The sequence below is a fragment of the Megascapheus bottae genome, chromosome 13, assembly GCF_031878675.1.
Source record: "Megascapheus bottae isolate mThoBot1 chromosome 13, mThoBot2.hap1, whole genome shotgun sequence".
Lineage (NCBI taxonomy): Eukaryota > Metazoa > Chordata > Mammalia > Rodentia > Geomyidae > Megascapheus > Megascapheus bottae.
The window spans coordinates 60,388,500-60,408,596 of NC_143521.1; the positions used below are offsets into that span (position 1 = coordinate 60,388,500).

A 20,097-nucleotide genomic window follows, 5' to 3' on the forward strand; every position below is an offset into this window, starting at 1 on the left:
TCAAGCAGTAACCCATTTGTCACTGCTCCACCTAATTCTGCACCAGTGACAGCCCAGGTTGCCTGTGGGCTAACGTAGAATTTAGAGTCAGCTATGTGTATGTCCTGGCTCACTTTACTCCACCAGCAATCTGCTGCTAACAACAGACACAGAAAGTGTTCTGCATTCTCTCAAGGCTCACTGATCAGCATGGAAGGAGGCAACTCTGCCTCCTTCTCAGGGCCTGACTTTCTGTTAGCTACGAGAGAGGTCTCTAGAGATGAGACAGACTTGAAGCTTGCCATCAGATCAGCAGGGATGATATCCTTTTCAGTCTCTGATTCTACTTTTTTTCCCCCTTGAGGGACCAGGTTTCAAGAAAGTCTTGGTTTTATAAGACAAGGAAGGGATGACAGCCTGGGAACTGCTCAAGCAGACCATGAAGAGCACTGAGAATAGAGTCCTGAGGCTGTTTCTCAGAAGTCCTTAGCAGCTTCACAGGCCACATTGGTGAGGGCAGGAGAGTTCCACAAACACAGGTGTCACTGTATGGCATGTGGCACATGTGCTAATGGAAAGAAACTACAAGACAGGCACGTCTCACAGGAGCCAGGGAAGACATGTCAGGAGAAGAGAGACCCAAGGAGCCACTGCTACCACAGAGAGCCTGACCTGGGCAGGAGCTGGACTTCCAAGCCTAAGGTTCTTAGGAACATTAACTGGAAACAGTGGAGTTGATCACAGCGCATGCAGGTCTCAATGTCACATTAATGTACAAACAATAACAACAAAATGGATTAAATGGATGAAGTAAAAATGGAAGCCTTTTGTGCTGCAAATGCTTTGCTACCAAGAAGATGGAAAAAGCTCATAGAGGCAGAAAGTACTTGCTCATCCCACCTCTGCCCAGGGCTGGTCTCCAGAACACAGAGATCACAGGCTTCTGTGATAACATGCCCTGGGCATCACAGACCTGCACCTCGATGTCATGACTCACCTGGGAGGTCTCCTGGGAGTACTTCTTACACAGACTGTCTATGCTCATAAACAACGTCTGGATATCAGAGTTGGTCTGAAGAAAAAGAAAATGATTCTATGTTTATTGTTCCTAATAAAAGCTTCTGGCATTTAGTTGTAGACAACAGAGGTGACCCAAACACCAGCACTTTACCACTGCAAGGGTGGTTACTGTTCTATGGACTGTGCCAGGTGATAAAGAGCTTAGAGGCAGAACCAGTTGGTAGCCACCAACTCCTTTGAGCCACATTCTTCTATACACATGAAAATATGCTTTGAAATGAAGGGAAAAAAGGAGCTGGCGTCAGTGGCTCATGCCTACAAACTTAGCTCAAAAGGCTGCAATCTAAGGATCAGAATTTGAAGTCAACCTAGACAGGAAAGCCCATGACACTTTTATCACCAGTTAACGATCAAAAACAAAGTCAGAAGTAGAGCTGTGGCTCAAGTGCTTGAGTGCTAGCCTTGAGCAAAACAGTTCAAGGACAGTGCTCAAGCCTTGAGTTCAAGCCCCAGGACTGGCACCAAAAAAAGAAAAAAAAAGGCAAAAAAATGGGAAAGGGCATCTGTTGAGATAAACAAAAACCCAGATGATTGGTAACAAACAAATCAGTAATGAAAAAAATAGCAAAAGGTGGCAGAGAGTTTGGCCTAGTGGTAAAGTATTTGCCTAGCATACACAAAGGCCCAGGTTCAATTCCTGATACCACATACACAGAAAAAGCTGGAACTAGTGCTGTGGCTCAAGTGGTAGAGCTCTACCCTTGAGAAAACCCAAGGACAGTACTCAGGTCCCAAGCTCAAGCCCCAGGACTGGCCAAAAAAAATAGTAAAAGGAATGTGAGAGGACTTGGCAGCAAAAGATTTGTACTTATAAAAGTAATAAAAGGAATTTCCTGTAGGTAGAAAATAATAATCCCTGATAGAAACAGAAAGTTCAAGAGGTAGGGGGAGCAGGTAAAAAAAGGGAAAATATGGAGAAATCAAAATTAACAGTAGTATAGGGCAGTGCTGAGTGCTGAGTTAGCATACTGAGAAAGCAGACCAAGAAAGGACTCTGTGTGGTCCTTGTACCATCAGGAAAACCTAGTTCATGATCATTCTCTAAAAGGGCAAGACTGCTTATTGAAATCGCCAGGATAACCCTATCTTAGACTGTGATGTTTTGCCATTTAACAGAATATCAAAAGCTGAATAATTTATAAAACAGAAGAAATTGTTTCTCACATTGCTGGAGCACAAAGCCAACATCAAGTGCTAGATTCTGGTAAGGGCCTTCTTGCTGTGTAGGCAGTAGAGGGAGAGTAGAAGCCTTAAGCCTTCTGAAAGTAATACTGTCATTCATGAGGTCGAATTTTATGGCCCAAACCTCCCGGCTGACCCATCTCCCAGCATGGTGGATGGGATTAAGTCCCATACTTGGAGAAACATTATGAGGAATATTCAAATCACATAAGCATCCATACACAAGGTCTTCTTAATCTGAATGTTAGTTGTATTCTGATTGTGAAAACTAGAGTTATATACTTAACATTTTTGTATTTTTTTTCTGTGTTAATGTTCAATAAAAGTTAATAGGAATAGCTAAAAATTCTAAATGTTTGAGAATTAGTCAGTATACTTCTGGATAACAAGTCATAGGAGAAACCATACAGAAAAATTTAAAGCTTAAAGATAACAAAGCTACAATACAGCCAGATACATAGAATGCAGGTGAAGATAAACACAGAGGGGAAGCTATAACTTTGTAAAGTAAATATTAAAAAGAAATGAATGAAAATTGATGCTAAGTACTCATTTTAAAGAAGAAGAAAAAATGAAGCCAAACAATGTAAGTCTGTAATTCCAGCACTCCAGAGGCTGAGTCAGGAGGATAAAGAGTTCAAGGATAAATTGGGGTCACATGATGAAATCTTCTCTTTCAAAAAAATAAAGAAAGAAAGAAGGAAGGAAAGAAAAGAAAAAGTGAACAAAAGAAAGCAAGAAAAAAGGAAAACAAACTTAAGAAATAGTTGTCAGTATTGTCAAGAAAAAACAGAAGTTACAATAAGTACTGTTATGAAAAAATATTATTATAGACCTTACAAACATTAAGTATAAGAGGACTGCAAACATGCTGATAAGAAAACTTAATTTCGATGAAATACACAAAATCTTAGGAAAATAAAACTTAAATTGATTTAAAAAGTTAGGGATTTTGGATAGTTCCATATTTAATAAGCCAAATCCATAGTTAAAAAATCTTCCAATAAGCCTAGCACCAGACTCAAGCCTGTAATTCTAACTACTCAGGAGACTGAGACCTGAGGATCTCAGTTCAAAGCGAGCCCAGGCATGAAAGTCTGTGAGACTCTTATCTCCAATTAATCACCAGGAAACCAGAGTGGCGCTGTGGCTCAAAGTGGCAGGGTGATAGCCTTGAGCTGAAGAGATCAGAGATAGCACCTAGACACAGAGTTCAAGCCCCACAACCAACCCCTGACAACCCCCGGCAATTTTCCAACAAAACAACTTCAGAATCCAAATATTGCTACTTCTGAATTCTACCAAACGTATTTTAAGAAATAAACTCAACTCTTATAAAAAATCAGAGAATAGATAAAGGATATTTTAATCTATTTTATGAAACCATATTAACTGATTTATTACAGCTTGAAATCTACACTACAAGAAAGGAAAATTTCACACATTATAGTAAAAACACTTGGACTGGGAGTGTGGCCTAGTGGCAGTGTGCCACATACACAGAAAAAGACGGAAGTGGCACCGTGGCTCAAATGGCAGTGTTAGCCTTGAGCAAAAAGTATCCAAGGACAGTGCCCAGGCCCTGAGTTCAAGCCCCAGGATTGGCAAAAAACCCCTACAAAACAACAACAATAACAACAACAAAAAACACTATATAGAATAAAGACAGAGTATTGAAAGAGAGGAGACAAGGAACTTACTACAGCAAGCCTACTGGAACAATAGTAGATTTCTCAATACAGACACTAAATGCAATGAGGACTCTGAAAAGATGCAATTCAAACCCTAAAGACAACACTTGACAGTCTACATTACTTTGTCCAGTAAAACTGTACAATGAAATTGATGGGGAAATAAAAATTTCAGTGTAAACAAAAGCTAAATGAAATTATGATTATTAAACTAGCACTGTAAAAAATATGTAAGAGAATCCTACTCACAGAAGTAAAAACACAAAAGAGCACAGGGAACAATGAATAGTTTTTGATGAGTGGATTGGCAAAGTAGGAGGAAGGAAGAGGTAAACATCACAAAATGATATGAAATATGGCATACCTCTCAATATTAATGCTCAATGCTGGGTCTTCATTCTCCAATCAAAAGACACCAGCTCCAATGAGAGACTCACTGCCTACAAGAAACACATCTCACAGACAAAGGCTTCATGTGAAAGGACAGAAAAAGATCTTCCAGGCCAAAGGACCCAGAAATAGCAAAAATAGCAGAAATAACAAGACTTAAATCAGATACAATAGATTTTAATTTAAAATTAGAAAAGACAGAGAAGGTTGCTTCATATGAATAATAAATAGCATGATCTATGAGGAAATTTCAGTTTTTTAAACATGCATGCGGCAAACGTACTCCCAGGCTCATTCAACAAGTACTTCTGGACTAACAAGTGCTGGTAGACTCGAGTTCATAATACATGGAGACTTTAACCCTCCAGTTCCACCACCAGTTAAGGTCATCTGAACAAAAGGTCCACAACAAACTTCAGAATTAAACCATACCATAGACCATATGGATTTAACAGGCATCCAGAGAGTACATCACCCAGTGGTGACACAAAATATATTCTACTCAGCAGCCCATGAAGTTTTCTCCAAGCAGATCCTATCTTGAGACATGTAGCAAGTTCTGAACAAATGCAAGAAAACTGAAATAGTTTTCTTGCATTCTATATGACCATAATGGAATTAAACTAGAGTCAAAACCAAAACCAAAACCCTTCATCTTAATTGATAAAAAAGACTGATAAAATCTAACATCCTTTTATAATAAAAGATCTGAAGAACCTAGAAATAGAATGGATGTATCTGAACATAATAGTCTATATATGACCAATCCATAGCCACCATCTTATTAAATAGGGAAAAACTGAAATCCTTTCCCCTATACTCAGGAATGAGAAAACGGTGTCCATTTCCCACTCATATATCGTGCTAGAATTTCTATCCAGAGCAATAAGGCAGGAGAAAAAAACCAGAAGGACTCAAAGAGGAAAGATGAAATCAAATTGTTCCTATTTTCTAAACAGATCCTAAAAACTCCCATAAAACAATTTCTAGAACTGAAAAATACTTTTAGAAAGGTAATCAATGCTCAAAAAATCAATAACTTTCCTATAATTACCAACCAACAATAGGCAGGCTGGAAAAGAAATAAGGAAAAGAATATCATGAGCAATATCCTCCCTCCCCAAATACTTACATATCAACCAAGGAAAGACCTCTGTAGTTAAAACTAAAATCTCGAAAAAAATTGAAGGAGATAGGAGAAGATAGAAAACCTCCCATGTCCATGGATTGGCAAATATCATGAAAATAGCCATACTGCTAAAAGCATTCTATAGATTCAATACAAAATCCCAGTATCATTCATCACAGAATTAGAAACATCAATCCAAAAATTTATGTGGAAGTGTAACAGGCACAGCGTAGCAAAAGTCATTGTAAATAAAACCACTACCAGTCTCAGTACCACAGTGTTAGACTACAGAGACTACAGAGCTATAGTTATAAAAACAGAACAGAAAGCCAATCAAACAATATGGAAGCCCCAGGAATAACACAACTATAGTCAACTAAATTTTGACAAAGGAGACAAAAACATATAATAGAGAAAAAACTACTCAACAAATGGTGCTGGGAAAACTGTCTATCCATTTGCACAATATCATTTGCTGAAATGGGACCTCTGTCTCCCCTGTACAAAAATCAACTCTGGTTGGCTCAAAGTAAAACCTGAAACTTTAAATCTACCACATGAAAATACTGGGAAAACTCTGGAATATAGACACAGGTATTTTTTTTTCTTTTGGGGGTCGTGGGACTTGAAATCTGAGTCTGGGCGTTGTCCCTGAGCTCTTCAGCTCAAGGCTACCGTCCTACCCCTTGAGCCACAGCGCCACTTCCAGACACAGGTAATTTTATTCATAACAAGACTCCAGATGCCCAAGGAATTACAAATGGAATTACATAAAATTAAAAAGTTTCTGCACAGTAAAAGAAACAACCAACATGAAGTAGCGCTGTGGCTCAAAGTGGTAGAATGCTAGCCTTGAGCTGAATAGCTCAGGGACAGAGCCCAGGCCCAAGGTTTAAGTCCTATAACCAACAAAAAAGAAAAACAAAAACCAACAGAATTATGAGACAACTTACATAATGGGAGAAAATCTCTGCCTTAATCTTCAATTAAGGATTACTATTCAGAATATACAAAGAGCTAAATAATTAAATAGCCAAAGAAAAAACTAGTCCTTCCCTATGACCTTACCACATTACTATTGGACATATACCAGAAAGAGGTTTATTGCAGTACTTTGCACAATAACCAAAAGATGCAATTAGCTGAAGTGCCAACAACAGATGAATGGATAAAGATACAGTGTGTATGTATGTGTGCGCATATCATACTTATATTACATACACACACATATATAAATATAAAACAGCAATAAAGAAAATGAAATCATGATACCTGCCAGTCCTGGGCTTGAGCTCAAGGCCTGAGCACTGTCCTTGGGTTTTCTCAAGGCTAGAGCTCGACCACTTGAGTCACAGCACCACTTCCAAATTTTTTTCTAAGTATGTGGTACCAAGGAATCGAATCCAGGTCTTCCTGCATGCTAGGCAAGCACTCTACCACTAAGCCAGACTCCCAGCCCAGACATAATTTTTTCATCATTTTTTTTGTGCCAGTACTACGGCTTGAACTTAGGGCTGGACACTGTCCCTTAGATTTCCTGCTCAAGACTGGTGCTCTACCACTTGAGCCACAGCTCCCTTTTTGGCTTTTGGAGATAAGAATCTTACAAACTTTCTTCTTCCGGGCTGTTTTTAAACTGTGATCCTCAAATCTCAGCCTCCTGAGTAGTTAAGATTACAGGCATGAGCCACCTGTACCCAGTGGAAGATAACTTTTTGACTCAAGCTAAAAAATAAATTATGTTTTCACTTATACATGAAAACTAGACCTAAAAGACATACATATTCACGGTACATGTGTGTATAGATATTACACACATATCCATTTACATACTATGGATCTAACTAAGGGACTACATAGGAATCAAGAGAAAAAGGGGAAGCAAACACTATAGGGTGATTAATTTTGAAATACAGTCTGAAAGAGGATAAAAAGGATCAGAGTACATGGTTTACATTGACACAATTAGAGCATGGGAAATATACTGAAACTGTTTTGAGAAGGGGGAAGGTAGAGTGAAAGAGCGGGTAAGATTGGCTGGAACGTATTGTAAACAAACTCCCCTGTAAGCTAATAAAAATGCTCAAGTACATTTAAAAAATTAAAAGGAAATGCTGCAATTATTCTAATTTTAGCCAAGTGCCAGTGGCTCAAACCTGAAATTCTAGCGACTTAGGAGGCTGAGATTTGAGGATCTTGGTTTGAAGCCAGCCTGGGCTGGAAAGTCCATGAGAATCATAATTTTTTTTGCCAGTCTTGGGGCTTGAACTCTGGTCTGAGCACTGTCCTTGGGCTTTCTCAAGGCTAGAGCTCTACCACAGCACCACTTACAGCCTTTTCTATGTTTGTGGTAACTGAGGAATCGAACCCAGGTCTTTGTGCATGCTAGGCAAGCACTCTACCACTAGGCCAAACTACCAGTCCCAGAATTGTAATCTTATCTCCAATTAACTGCAAAAAAAAACCAACAACAACTGGAAATGGAGCTGTGGCTCAAATGATAGTGCCTCAGTTATGAGCAAAAAAGCTCAGGGGTAGGGCCTACACCACTCCACAATGGAAAGACAGAGAGAGAGAGAGACAGAGAGACAGACACAAACACACAGAACCAAGCTTTACAGATATCAACTTACATGTTTTGAGAGCAAAACTGTATGGCAAGGAACTTTACAAATCAAGCATTCATTTTTACCTAGAATATAAAAATAAATTTAATTACAAACTGTTTATAAATTATAAATACTTAGATCAATCAGCGTTTTAAAATATGCATAAATGCTGAATTTAAATTGCAGTGCTCAGGCAGGGAGCATAACTTAGTGGAAGTGTGCTCACCTGATGGGCATGCAGCCTTGGGTTCCATTCCCCAAAACCACATACACAGAAAAAGCCGAAAGTGGAGCTGTGGCTCAAGTGGCAGAGTGCTCACCTTGAGCAAAAAGTGTTCAAGGACAGTGCCAAGGCCCTGAGTGCAAGTCCCAGGACTGGCAAAAATAAAATGAATAAATAAATTGCAGTGCTCTTCATTAAGTTAGGCAACTTAATGGAGTACCAATTACTATTCACCATTATTTGCAGTAAAGAAAGCAATACAGTTGGGTAACATTCTGATTACTATGAAGTTGTTTTTCTAGCTTTTGTAGAACCAGTAACCCAATACTGAAAAGATTGAGCCTGCATGCAAGGATGAGATAATAGACATAAAAAGCATGTAATAATTACAAAATTCTGAGCTGCCTGCCAGTGGATCATACCCATAATCCTAGCTACTTGGAAGGCTCACGTCTGAGGATTTTGGTTCAAGCCAGTCTGAATAGTAAAGTCCGAGACATTATTATCTCCAATTAATCACCAAAAGCTTCACAGTAGAACTGTAGCTCAAGTTTTAGAGCATTAGCTTCAATACAAAAGCTCAGATACAATGGCCAGGCCTTGAGTTCAAGTCCCAGGACAGGTATACATACACATATATACATTTGTGCCAGTAGGTCCTAAATTGTCAAAATTTCTAAACCTGTCGAATATTGCCAGGAACGGAGAGGTTTAGATATCCCATGATTCATGAGCTCTGAGTATTATAGATTTCAATGTTCTGTAATGGATCACTATAGAAACGTTTAAATGTCCACATAGTTTCTCATCTGGGTGGGGGAAATTGTTGGTAGGGATAACATCTTTTCTTTCAAAAACTTCTGTAATCAACTTATTGCATTTACATAGCTATAGTACAGGCAGGAAGACCTACAGTTGGAAGCTAGCCTGGCTGCCCAGCACCAAGGCCGGCCTAGGCTACCTCGTGATACTGTCTCAAAAAACAAAAAACAAGGCGTCACTAATCAGGAAGCTGAGATCTGAGGACTGAGGTTCAAAGTCAGCAGAGGGCAAGACAATCTGTGAGACTCTTATTTTCAATTAACTACCAAAAAACTGGAAGTGAAGCTGTGGCTCAAGTGGTAGAGCACCAGTCTCAATTGGATAATACTTGGGGATAGTACCAGGCTCCAGGATTGGCACAAACATTTTAAAAAGGGGGCCTGTTTGGTGTCCAGTACCTCTAAACAAGCAATCTCCTCAAAACAAAAAAAAAACAACCAAGTATTTTATGTGCATATACACACAAATAAAAAATTTCAGTATCGTCCTTCAACTTACCAATGAAAGACAAGTTGTTTTGGTTAAGTAGTGATCAGAAATTTTGCCTAGCATTAACAACAGAAACAAACGAACAACCCCTCTGATCTCGAATGTACAGGAAATACACCATGGCGTCAAATATTCTTTTCTGGTAAAGTAAGCAACTATAAGCCAGTGTCTCACATTTGTAATCCTTGTTACTCAGGAGACCAAAAGCCAAGGTTCTCAGTTGGGAGCCAGCTCTGGCAGGAAAGTCTATGAGACTTTTATCTCTAATTAATCTCCAAAAAAGCTAGAAGTGGAGCTGTGGCTCCAGTGGTACAGCACTAGCCTTGAATACAAAAGCTCAAGGATGAAACCCAAGCTCTGAGATCAATCCCCCGGACTGGTACCAAAAATAAGTAAATAAATAAATAAAAGAAAGAAAGAAAGAAAGGAAGAAAAGATAAAGGAAGGAAGCAACTACAGAAAAGTTTTTATTTGTTCAAAGTAACCAGTGTTACTGATGAAGACATTTGTTTCAAGTCTCTTGATGCTACTTTCAAAATCAACATATCAAACTTCATTTTCATTAGAATACAGTTATTGTTTCATACCATTAATTTTTTTTAAAAAGACTGGGATCTTATATATATATATATATATATATATATATATGTGTGTGTGTGTGTGTGTACACACATATAAACAATGCAAACATTTATTGAGCTTCATCATCATCTGGGCAAGAATGTCAAATCAGTCTTTCATAAGAAAAAAATCACAATTTGAGAGCACTTCACATTTGCCTCTTTGCCAGCACCAAGTCAGCTTTATCTGCACCTTTCCATTTCATGGGGAACATCAGTTCTCCGCTGTCTGTAATATCAATTATTTGTTCAGGATCAAGGCCTCTGGCAAATCTCCTCTGTTTGTCAGCAGTGTCTCTTTTCTTCTTTGATTTGCTATAATCAGCTTCAGCGTCAGATGAAGATTTTCTTTTTGTACCATCTTTTTCTTTAGCAGCCTTTTGTGAATTAAGAAATGCTTCAATTGAGTTTGGACAATCTAACTTTTCTTCAGGCTCCCCGTGACGTCAGCACCTGTAAATCCCTTCCACTTCACGAAATGCTTATCTTCCCATGCACTACACGGCGCTTCACTGCTTTTTCCACAACCAATTTTCAGGCTCTGCTTCTTCAACGTTTTTCTTCCTTTAATTTTGTCCCCCCCGCCATTTTCTGCATGCCCTTTTGTTGGAGGTCATTTTAATTGTAGACCTGAAGAGCTAGTGTTCACCATCTCAGATCCTGCAGCATCTCTGGCCTGTGCACCGCCAGCTCCAGTCATATCCCAGGCCAGGGGCCTCGATGTTCTTATTTCAGGCAGAGCATGAGGCTGTGCATGTTGGCCCAGTTAAACAGTTATATGGCACCCTTGTTGTTTTGCAAGTATGTCTCCAAACCATGAAGATAAACAATTCTTAAAATTACATCTATTCCAGCAAAAAATGGAGGGAAAATCCCTGGGGAGATAGAGTCACAGATGAAGTCCCAGTACTTCTGGCTCTGCAAATAAATGTCATATCATCTACTGAAAAAAAAAGGAGCTCCTCGTCCTGACCTCCTTCAGTTTCTGTCTTCTCTTCTAACTTACACCCACCAGGGAACAACCCAAGTCACTCCATCTCCTTCCTGGCTGCTTTGGAGAGGTGCCTCCTCCAGCCCCAGTAGCAGCCTCCTGTGTTATGAGTGACCATCTTCCAGAGCCTCCAGAATGGCTGCCTGCTCTCTCTTCTTATAAAATGCCATCTTCCATCCTCCACAGTGTGTTCTTACTCCTATTTCACTATGAATTCATGCAGAAGGAAAACACCTGTGTGCACTGTCACTACCAGAAGCTGCAGAGTAAGATCATAAAACTGACTTGTAAAAGCCTAAGTGTTCTGCTAGGGGAAGGGGAAAGGAGGACTGAGAAAATGGAGAAAAAGTCACTTACAACTCACTGACAAAGTGCTTGATCTGTGTGTGTGTGTGTGTGTGTGTGTGTGTACATGTACACGTATACACCAGTACTAGAGCATGAACTGGCAGCTCTCATAACAATCTTTGCTCACAGATGGTATTCAGCAACTTCAGCCACACCCCCAATTGAGGTTTTTTGCTGGGTAACTGGAGATGAAAGTCTCACAGATTTGTTTCCAGAAGTGGCTTTGAACCTTGATCCTCATATTTCAGCCTCCGGCATAACCAGAGTTTTAGGTATAAGCCACCAACAACCTGATTTAGTGGTTGATGTTTAATGCATAGATAATGCTTTCAAGTAAATTAAAAGGAAATACTCTAAGCTGGGCGCCAGTGGCACACACCTGCAATCCTACTCAGCTACTCAAGAGGCTGAGATCTAAGGATCATGGTTCAAAGCCAGTCTGGACAAGAAAGTCTGTGAGACTCTTACCTCCAATTAACCACCAGATAACCAGAAGCGGCGCTGTGGCTCAAAGTGGTAGGGTTGTAGCCTTGAGCTGAAGAGCTCAGCGACAGTGCCCAGGCCCAAAGTTCAAGTTCCATGAGCAACAAAATAAAGAAAGGGGGCTGGGCATATGGCCTAGTGGTAAAGTGCTTTCCTAGGATGCATGAAGCCCTGGGTTTGATTACCTGGTACCACATACATAGAAGAAGCCAGAAGTGGTATGGTGGCTCAAGTGGTAGAGCACTAGTTTTGAGAAAGCCCAAGGAGAGTGCTTAGGCCCTCAGTTCAAGCCCCAGGACTGGCAAAAAAAAAAGGAAAAGAAAAGGAAAGGAAAGGAAAGGAAGGAAGGAAGAAGTGAGGGAAGGAGGGAGGGAAGGAGGGAGGGAGGGAGGGAGGGAAGGAGGGAGGGAGGGAGGGGAAGGGAAGGGAGGGGAAGGGAAGAAAAACTAAGTGACTCTAATAAAAGTCTGTGAACGATCCCATATAGGCAAAAATGCAGAACCAACAAATGTATGGAAAGAAAATCTGGGCTATGAATGAGAGATGCAAACACAGGGTGAACACGTAAGCACAGAAAATCTAAGTGGACACACCCTCTAGCCAACTTTAAATGTGCACTCCACACTTTAGCAATTCCATCCTAGGAAACTTCCAGGGGGGAAAAATCAACTGAAGAGCAGGTATTCAACAGCAAAATGTCATAAAATGCAAATATCTTCTGGTAGGGAATCAACTATGGAATAGTAACTAAAGTATGTTTTTTTGGTTGCTATTTATTTATTTTGCCAGTCCTGGGCTTGAACTCAGGGCCTAAGCACTGACCTTGGACTTTTCTTAAGGATAGAGGTCTAGCATTTGAGCCACAGCACCACTTCCAGATTTTTCTATGTATGTGGTAGCAAGGAATCCAACCTGGGTCTTTGTGCATCCTAAGCAAGCACTCTACCACTAGGCCAAACTCCTGGCTCTATTTTTTTATTTAAAAAAATTTTATTATTATAATTGATTTTTGTGGGTCATGGGGCTTGAATTCGGCCTGGATGTTCTCCCTGAGCTTTCCAGCTCAAGCCTACTGCCCTATCCCTGGGCCTGGGTATTGTCCCTGAGCTCTTCAGCTCAAGGCTACTGCCCTACCCTTGAGCCAAGCCCCATTTCCTGTTTTCTAGAGGTTAATTGGAGATAAGTGTTTCAGGTACTTTTGTGCCTGAGCTGGCTTTGAACTGTGATCTTCAGATCCCAGCCTCCTGAGTAGTAAGGATTACAGGCATGAGTCACTGCTCCTGGCTTCTAAAGTTATGTTTTATATAAAATGATGATACAGATTTATTTTAAGAGGGAAGAAATCCATGCTCTATTAAGCAATAAAAGTACATTGCTAAAGGGTATACATGTTATATCATTTTTGTTTCCAAAATTACACCTATAAGAGAAAGTCTGAAAGGTTATACACCAGAGCTTATGGATCTCTTATGGAGTTCATCACTCAACAGCCATATCAGGGTTCTGCCAAGAGCCAGATCTCTTTTCTGCAAGTTTTGTTGCTTTTTGGAAGAGAGGCTTCAGACTTCCAGAAGTATCTAGAATCCATATCTTGCTAGAGTTTATCCTCTAGTGGTAGAGTGTTTGTCTAGCATAATACCTGAAGACCAGGGTTCAATTCCTCATTACCACATATATAGAAAAGCTGGAAGTGATGCTGTGGCTCATGTAGTAGAGTGCTAGCCTTGAGAAGCCCCAAGAATAGCGCTCAGGCCCTGAGCTCAAGCCCAGAACTGGCCAAAAATACCAAAAACCAAACAACAACAACAACACTTTGAGCCTTATCTTTATAATTTTAACACCATACTGACATGTTTTCATCATTCTCTCACTATCTTAGGTCATCAGTGATCTCGGGCACTAAAGCAGTGGATATTGTCAAACACATATTCTTTGATCGCACCGCAAAGTCTAGTTTTATTGACACCTATTTTTTTTATTTCACCATTTTCCCCATCTTCACTTTCATTGAAGCACACTCAGGAATTCCCACATTGTCTTACCCTTCGGAACTCTACATTCCAGTATCTTCACCTATCACCTAAGTGAGCTTGGCTCCCTAAATCTATACCTGGTTCTCTCCAACTCCAGACCCACCTGTCTGTGCCCTGTGAGCTGGTCATTCCACTCTTTCAGCAGTCCCTTGCCAGGATCCAGTTCTCCCCTTTCTTTGACCCAAGTCTGATGAATTGCTTCATCCTCTTCAAGCATCACTTGTGTCCATGACATGGACCCTTCCTGTTCTGATATGTTTCCTCACATCCTCCACTGTACAGTGTCCCCTGAAAATCTCAGTTATTTTTCAATCATTCATCAGACTTTTATTTTTTGTGTGTACCAGTTATATTCTAGAACTCAGGGTATGAGCACTGTCCCTGAGCTTCTCTTGCTTAAAGTTAGATCTCTACCACTTGAGCCATAGCTCCACTCCTAGCTATATGTGTGTGATTCAGTTTAGATAAAAGTCTCATGTACTTTTCTGCCCAGGCGGGCTTTGAATTGATTCTCTGAGCCTTCCCTGGGAGCAGTGTTCACAAACAGGGACACTGTGGAAGACTCACTTTGCTTGCAATTTTTACACCCCCCTAATACTCAACAAGTGTTCACATAAAGAAAAATACATTTCACATCATTTGACGGTAGCAAACCAGCCTTCTGCCCTACACAGGGCTTAGCCCTATTGGTTTTCCACACAGCTCCAGTCACATTTTGATACTATAATTGACCTTGCCTCTGCAACTTGCTTGGGCATGAATGGGGTGCTGGGAACACCTAGATATGCTGGCCTGAAGTTCATCACCTCATTCCCAGAGGCCAACAGGGGACAGGAGTAACCCAAAGTCCATCTAACCTCGATGGCCTTGTGAAATGCCCCTCATGGACACCAGCCCTAGGGTCCTCATGAAAACCTCCTCCACTCAGGAGTATCCCATGAAGACCCCTCCACTCACGAGTATCCCAAGAAGACCCCTCCACTCACGAGTATCCCATGAAGACCCCTCCACTGACGAGTATTCCTGAAGACCCACTCCACCCAGGAGTATCCATGAAGACCCCCTACCCTCAGGAGTATCCATGAAGACCCCTCCACTCAGGAGTATCCCATGAAGACCCCCTCCACTCAGGAGTATCCATGAAGACCCCCTCCACTCAGGAGTATCCATGAAGACCCCCTACCCTCAGGAGTATCCATGAAGACCCCCTCCACTCAGGAGTATCCATGAAGACCCCCTCCACTCAGGAGTATCCATGAAGACCCCCTACCCTCAGGAGTATCCATGAAGACCCCCTCCACTCAGGAGTATCCATGAAGACCCCCTCCACTCAGGAGTATCCCATGAAGACCCGTCCACTCACGAGTATCCCATGAAGACCCCTCCACTGACGAGTATCCCTGAAGACCCACTCCACCCAGGAGTATCCATGAAGACCCCCTACCCTCAGGAGTATCCATGAAGACCCCCTCCACTCAGGAGTATCCATGAAGACCCCTCCACACAGGAGTATCCATGAAGACCCTCCACTCAGGAGTATCCATGAAGACCCCCTCCACTCAGGAGTATCCATGAAGACCCCCTACCCTCAGGAGTATCCATGAAGACCCCTCCACACAGGAGTATCCATGAAGACCCTCCACTCAGGAGTATCCATGAAGACCCTCCACTCAGGAGTATCCATGAAGACCCCCTCCACTCAGGAGTATCCATGAAGACCCCCTCCACTCAGGAGTATCCATGAAGACCCCCTACCCTCAGGAGTATCCATGAAGACCCCCTCCACTCAGGAGTATCCCATGAAGACCCCTCCACTCACGAGTATCCCATGAAGACCCCTCCACTGACAAGTATCCCTGAAGACCCACTCCACCCAGGAGTATCCATGAAGACCCCCTACCCTCAGGAGTATCCATGAAGACCCCTCCACTCAGGAGTATCCCATAAAGACCCCCTCCACTCAGGAGTATCCATGAAGACCCCTCTACACAGGAGTATCCATGAAGACCCTCCACTCAGGAGTATCCATGAAGACCGCCTCCAGTCAGGAGTATCCATGAAGACCCCCCCACTCAGGAGTATCCATGAAGACCCCCCACTATGGAGTATCCATGAAGACCCCCTCCACTCGGGAGTATCCATGAAGACCCCTCCACTCAGGAGTATAAATGAAGACCCCTCTACTCGGGAGTATCCATGAAGACCCCTCCACTCGGGAGTATCCATGAAGACCCCCTCCACTCGGGAGTATCCATGAAGACCCCCTCCACTCGGGAGTATCCATGAAGACCCCCTCCACTCGGGAGTATAAATGAAGACCCCCTCCACTCGGGAGTATCCATGAAGACCCCCTCCACTCGGGAGTATCCATGAAGACCCCCTCCACTCGGGAGTATCCATGAAGACCCCCTCCACTCGGGAGTATCCATGAAGACCCCTGCACTCGGGAGTATCCATGAAGACCCTTCCACTCGGGAGTATCCATGAAGACCCCTCCACTCTGGATTATCGATGTAGACCCTCCACTCGGGAGTATCCATGAAGACCCCCTCCACTCGGGAGTATCCATGTAGAACCCTCCACTCGGGAGTATCCATGAAGACCCCCTCCACTCGGGAGTATAAATGAAGACCCCTCCACTCGGGAGTATAAATGAAGACCCCCTCCACTCGGGAGTATCCATGAAGACCCCCCCACTCGGGAGTATCCATGAAGACCCCTCCAATTGGGAGTATCCATGAAGACCCCCCCATTCGGGAGTATCCATGAAGACCCCCCCACTCGGGAGTATCCATGAAGACCCCCCCACTTGGGAGTATCCATGAAGACCCCTCCACTCGGGAGTATCCATGAAGACCCCCTCTACTCGGGAGTATCCATGAAGACCCCTCCACTCGGGAGTATCCATGTAGACCCCCCACTATGGAGTATCCATGAAGACCCCCCCACTCGGGAGTATAAATGAAGACCCCTCCACTGGGGAGTATAAATGAAGACCCTCCACTCGGGAGTATAAATGAAGACCCCTCCACTCGGGAGTATCCATGTAGACCCTCCACTCGGGAGTATCCATGAAGACCCCCTCCACTCGGGAGTATCCATGAAGACCCCTCCACTTGGGAGTATCCATGTAGACCCCTCCACTCGGGAGTATCCATGAAGACCCCCCACTCAGGAGTATCCATGAAGACCGCCTCCAGTCACGAGTATCCATGAAGACCCCTCCACTCAGGCGCCCTTTCCCTATCTCCGCACACCGTAAATATCCACTCACCTCCTGTTCCCTCTGCATGTGGAGCTCCCTCGCCCAGGACTCACACAGCGCCCCCCTCCACACGCGCAACGCCCCCTCCACATGAGCACCGCCCCCTCCACACGAAGTCGGCCCCCTCCACACGAGGACTGCCCCCTCCACACGAGGACGGCCCCCTCCACACGAGGACGACCCCTCCACACGAGAACGACCCCTCCACACGAGGACGGCTCCCTCCACACGAGGACGACCCCTCCACACGAGGAGCGCCCCCTCCACACGAGGCGACCCCTCCACACGAGCACCGCCTCCTCCACACGAGGACGACCCCTCCACACGAGGACGACCCCTCCACACGAGGACCGCCCCCTCCACACGAGGACGACCCCCTCCACACGAGGACGGCTCCCTGCACACGAGGACGGCCCCATCCACACGAGGACAACCTCTCCACACGAGGACGACCCCTCCACAGGAGGACGGCCACCTCCACACGAGGACGACCCCTCCACACGAGGGGACCCCTCCACACGAGGACGACCCCTCCACACGAGGACGACCCCTCCACACGAGGACGACCCCCTCCACACGAGGACGGCCCCCTCCACACGAGGACGGCCCCCTCCACACGAGGACGGCCCCTCCACACGAGGACGGCCCCCTCCACACGAGGACGACCCCTCCACACGAGGACGACCCCTCCACACGAGGACGACCCCTCCACAGGAGGACGGCCCCCTCCACACGAGGACGACCCCTCCACACGAGGACGACCCCTCCACACGAGGACGGCCCCCTGCACACGAGGACGACCCCCTCCACACGAGGACGACCCCTCCACACGAGGACGACCCCCTGCACATGAGGACGGCTCCCTCCACACGAGGACGACCCCTCCACACGAGGACGACCCCCTGCACACGAGGACGGCCCCATCCACACGAAGACGACCCCTCCACACGAGGACGACCCCCTCCACACGAGGACGGCTCCCTGCACACGAGGACGGCCCCATCCACACGAGGACGACCCCTCCACACGAGGAAGACCCCTCCACACGAGGACGACCCCCTCCACACGAGGACGACCCCCTGCACACGAGGACGGCCCCCTCCACACGAGGTCGGCCCCCTCCACACGAGGACGACCCCCTCCACACGAGGACGGCTCCCTCCACACGAGGACGACCCCTCCACACGAGGACGACCCCTCCACACGAGGACGGCCCCCTCCACACGAGGACGGCCCCCTCCACACGAGGACGACTCCTCCACACGAGCACCGCCCCTCCACACGAGGACGACCCCCTCCACACGAGGACGACCCCTCCAAATGAGGACGACTCCTCCACACGAGCACCGCCCCTCCACACGAGGACGACCCCTCCACACACGAGGACGGCCCCCTCCACACGAGGACGACCCCTCCACACGAGGACGACCCCCTGCACACGAGGACGACCCCTCCACACGAGGACGACCCCTCCACAGGAGGACGGCCTCCTCCACACGAGGACGACCCCTCCACACGAGGACGACCCCTCCACACGAGGACCGCCCCCTCCACACGAGGACGACCCCTCCACAGGAGGACGACCCCTCCACACGAGGACGACCCCTCCACACGAGGACGACCCCTCCACACGAGGACGGCCCCCTCCACACGAGGACGACCCCCTGCACACGAGGACGACCCCCTGCACACGAGGACGGCCCCCTCCACACGAGGACGACCCCCTGCACACGAGGACGACCCCCTCCACACGAGGACGACTCCTCCACACGAGCACCGCCCCTCCACACGAGGACGACCCCTCCACACACGAGGACGGCCCCCACCACACGAGGACGGCCCCTCCACACGAGGACGACCCCTCCACACGAGGACGACCCCTCCACACGAGGACGACCCCCTCCACACGAGGACGACCCCTCCACAGGAGGACGACCCCTCCACAGGAGGACTGCCCCCTCCACACGAGGACGACCCCTCCACAGGAGGACGACCCCTCCACAGGAGGACTGCCCCGTCCACACGAGGACGACCCCTCCACAGGAGGACGACCCCTCCACAGGAGGACGGCCCCCTCCACACGAGGACGGCCCCCTGCACTCGAGGACGCCCCTCCACACGAGGACGACCCCCTCCACACGAGGACGACCCCTCCACAGGAGGACGGCCCCCTGCACACGAGGACGCCCCCTCCACACGAGGACGACCCCCTCCACACGAGGATGTCCCCTCCACAGGAGGACGGCTCCCTCCACACGAGGACGACCCCTCCACACGAGGACGACCCCTCCACACGAGGACGACCCCTACACACGAGGACGACCCCTCCACAGGAGGACGACCCCTCCACAGGAGGACGACCCCTACACACGAGGACGCCCCCTCCACACGAGGACGACCCCTCCACACGAGGACGACCCCTCCACACGAGCACCGCCCCTCCATACGAGGACGACCCCTCCACACGAGGACGACCCCTCCACGCGAGGACGGCTCCCTCCACACGAGGATGACCCCTCCACACGAGCACCGAGCACCGCCCCTCCACAGGAGGACGACCCCTCCACACGAGGACGACCCCTCCACACGAGCACCGCCCCTCCACACGAGGACGACCCCTCCACACGAGGACGACCCCCTCCACACGAGGACGACCCCTCCACAGGAGGACGGCCCCCTCCACAGGAGGACGACCCCTACACACGAGGACGGCCCCTCCACACGAGGACGGCCCCTCCACACGAGGACGACCCCCTCCACACG

The 20,097-nt window shown here is 46.1% G+C and overlaps 1 protein-coding gene across 2 annotated transcripts in view; it reads right to left on the reverse strand.

Moving 5' to 3' along the window:
- Rnf212 (ring finger protein 212) overlaps positions 1-20,097 on the reverse strand; it is a 44,724-nt gene that overhangs the window by 22,066 nt on the left and 2,561 nt on the right. Inside the window, exons 2-3 of one of the 2 annotated variants that reach the window (XM_090344136.1) lie at positions 8,085-8,143; positions 977-1,051 (exon numbers count right to left, since the gene is read on the reverse strand). In XM_090344136.1, the coding sequence (XP_090200262.1) occupies positions 977-1,051; positions 8,085-8,143 (134 nt within the window). The remainder of the gene's footprint in view (positions 1-976; positions 1,052-8,084; positions 8,144-20,097) is intronic. The other variant, XM_090344137.1, reaches the window with a different exon arrangement.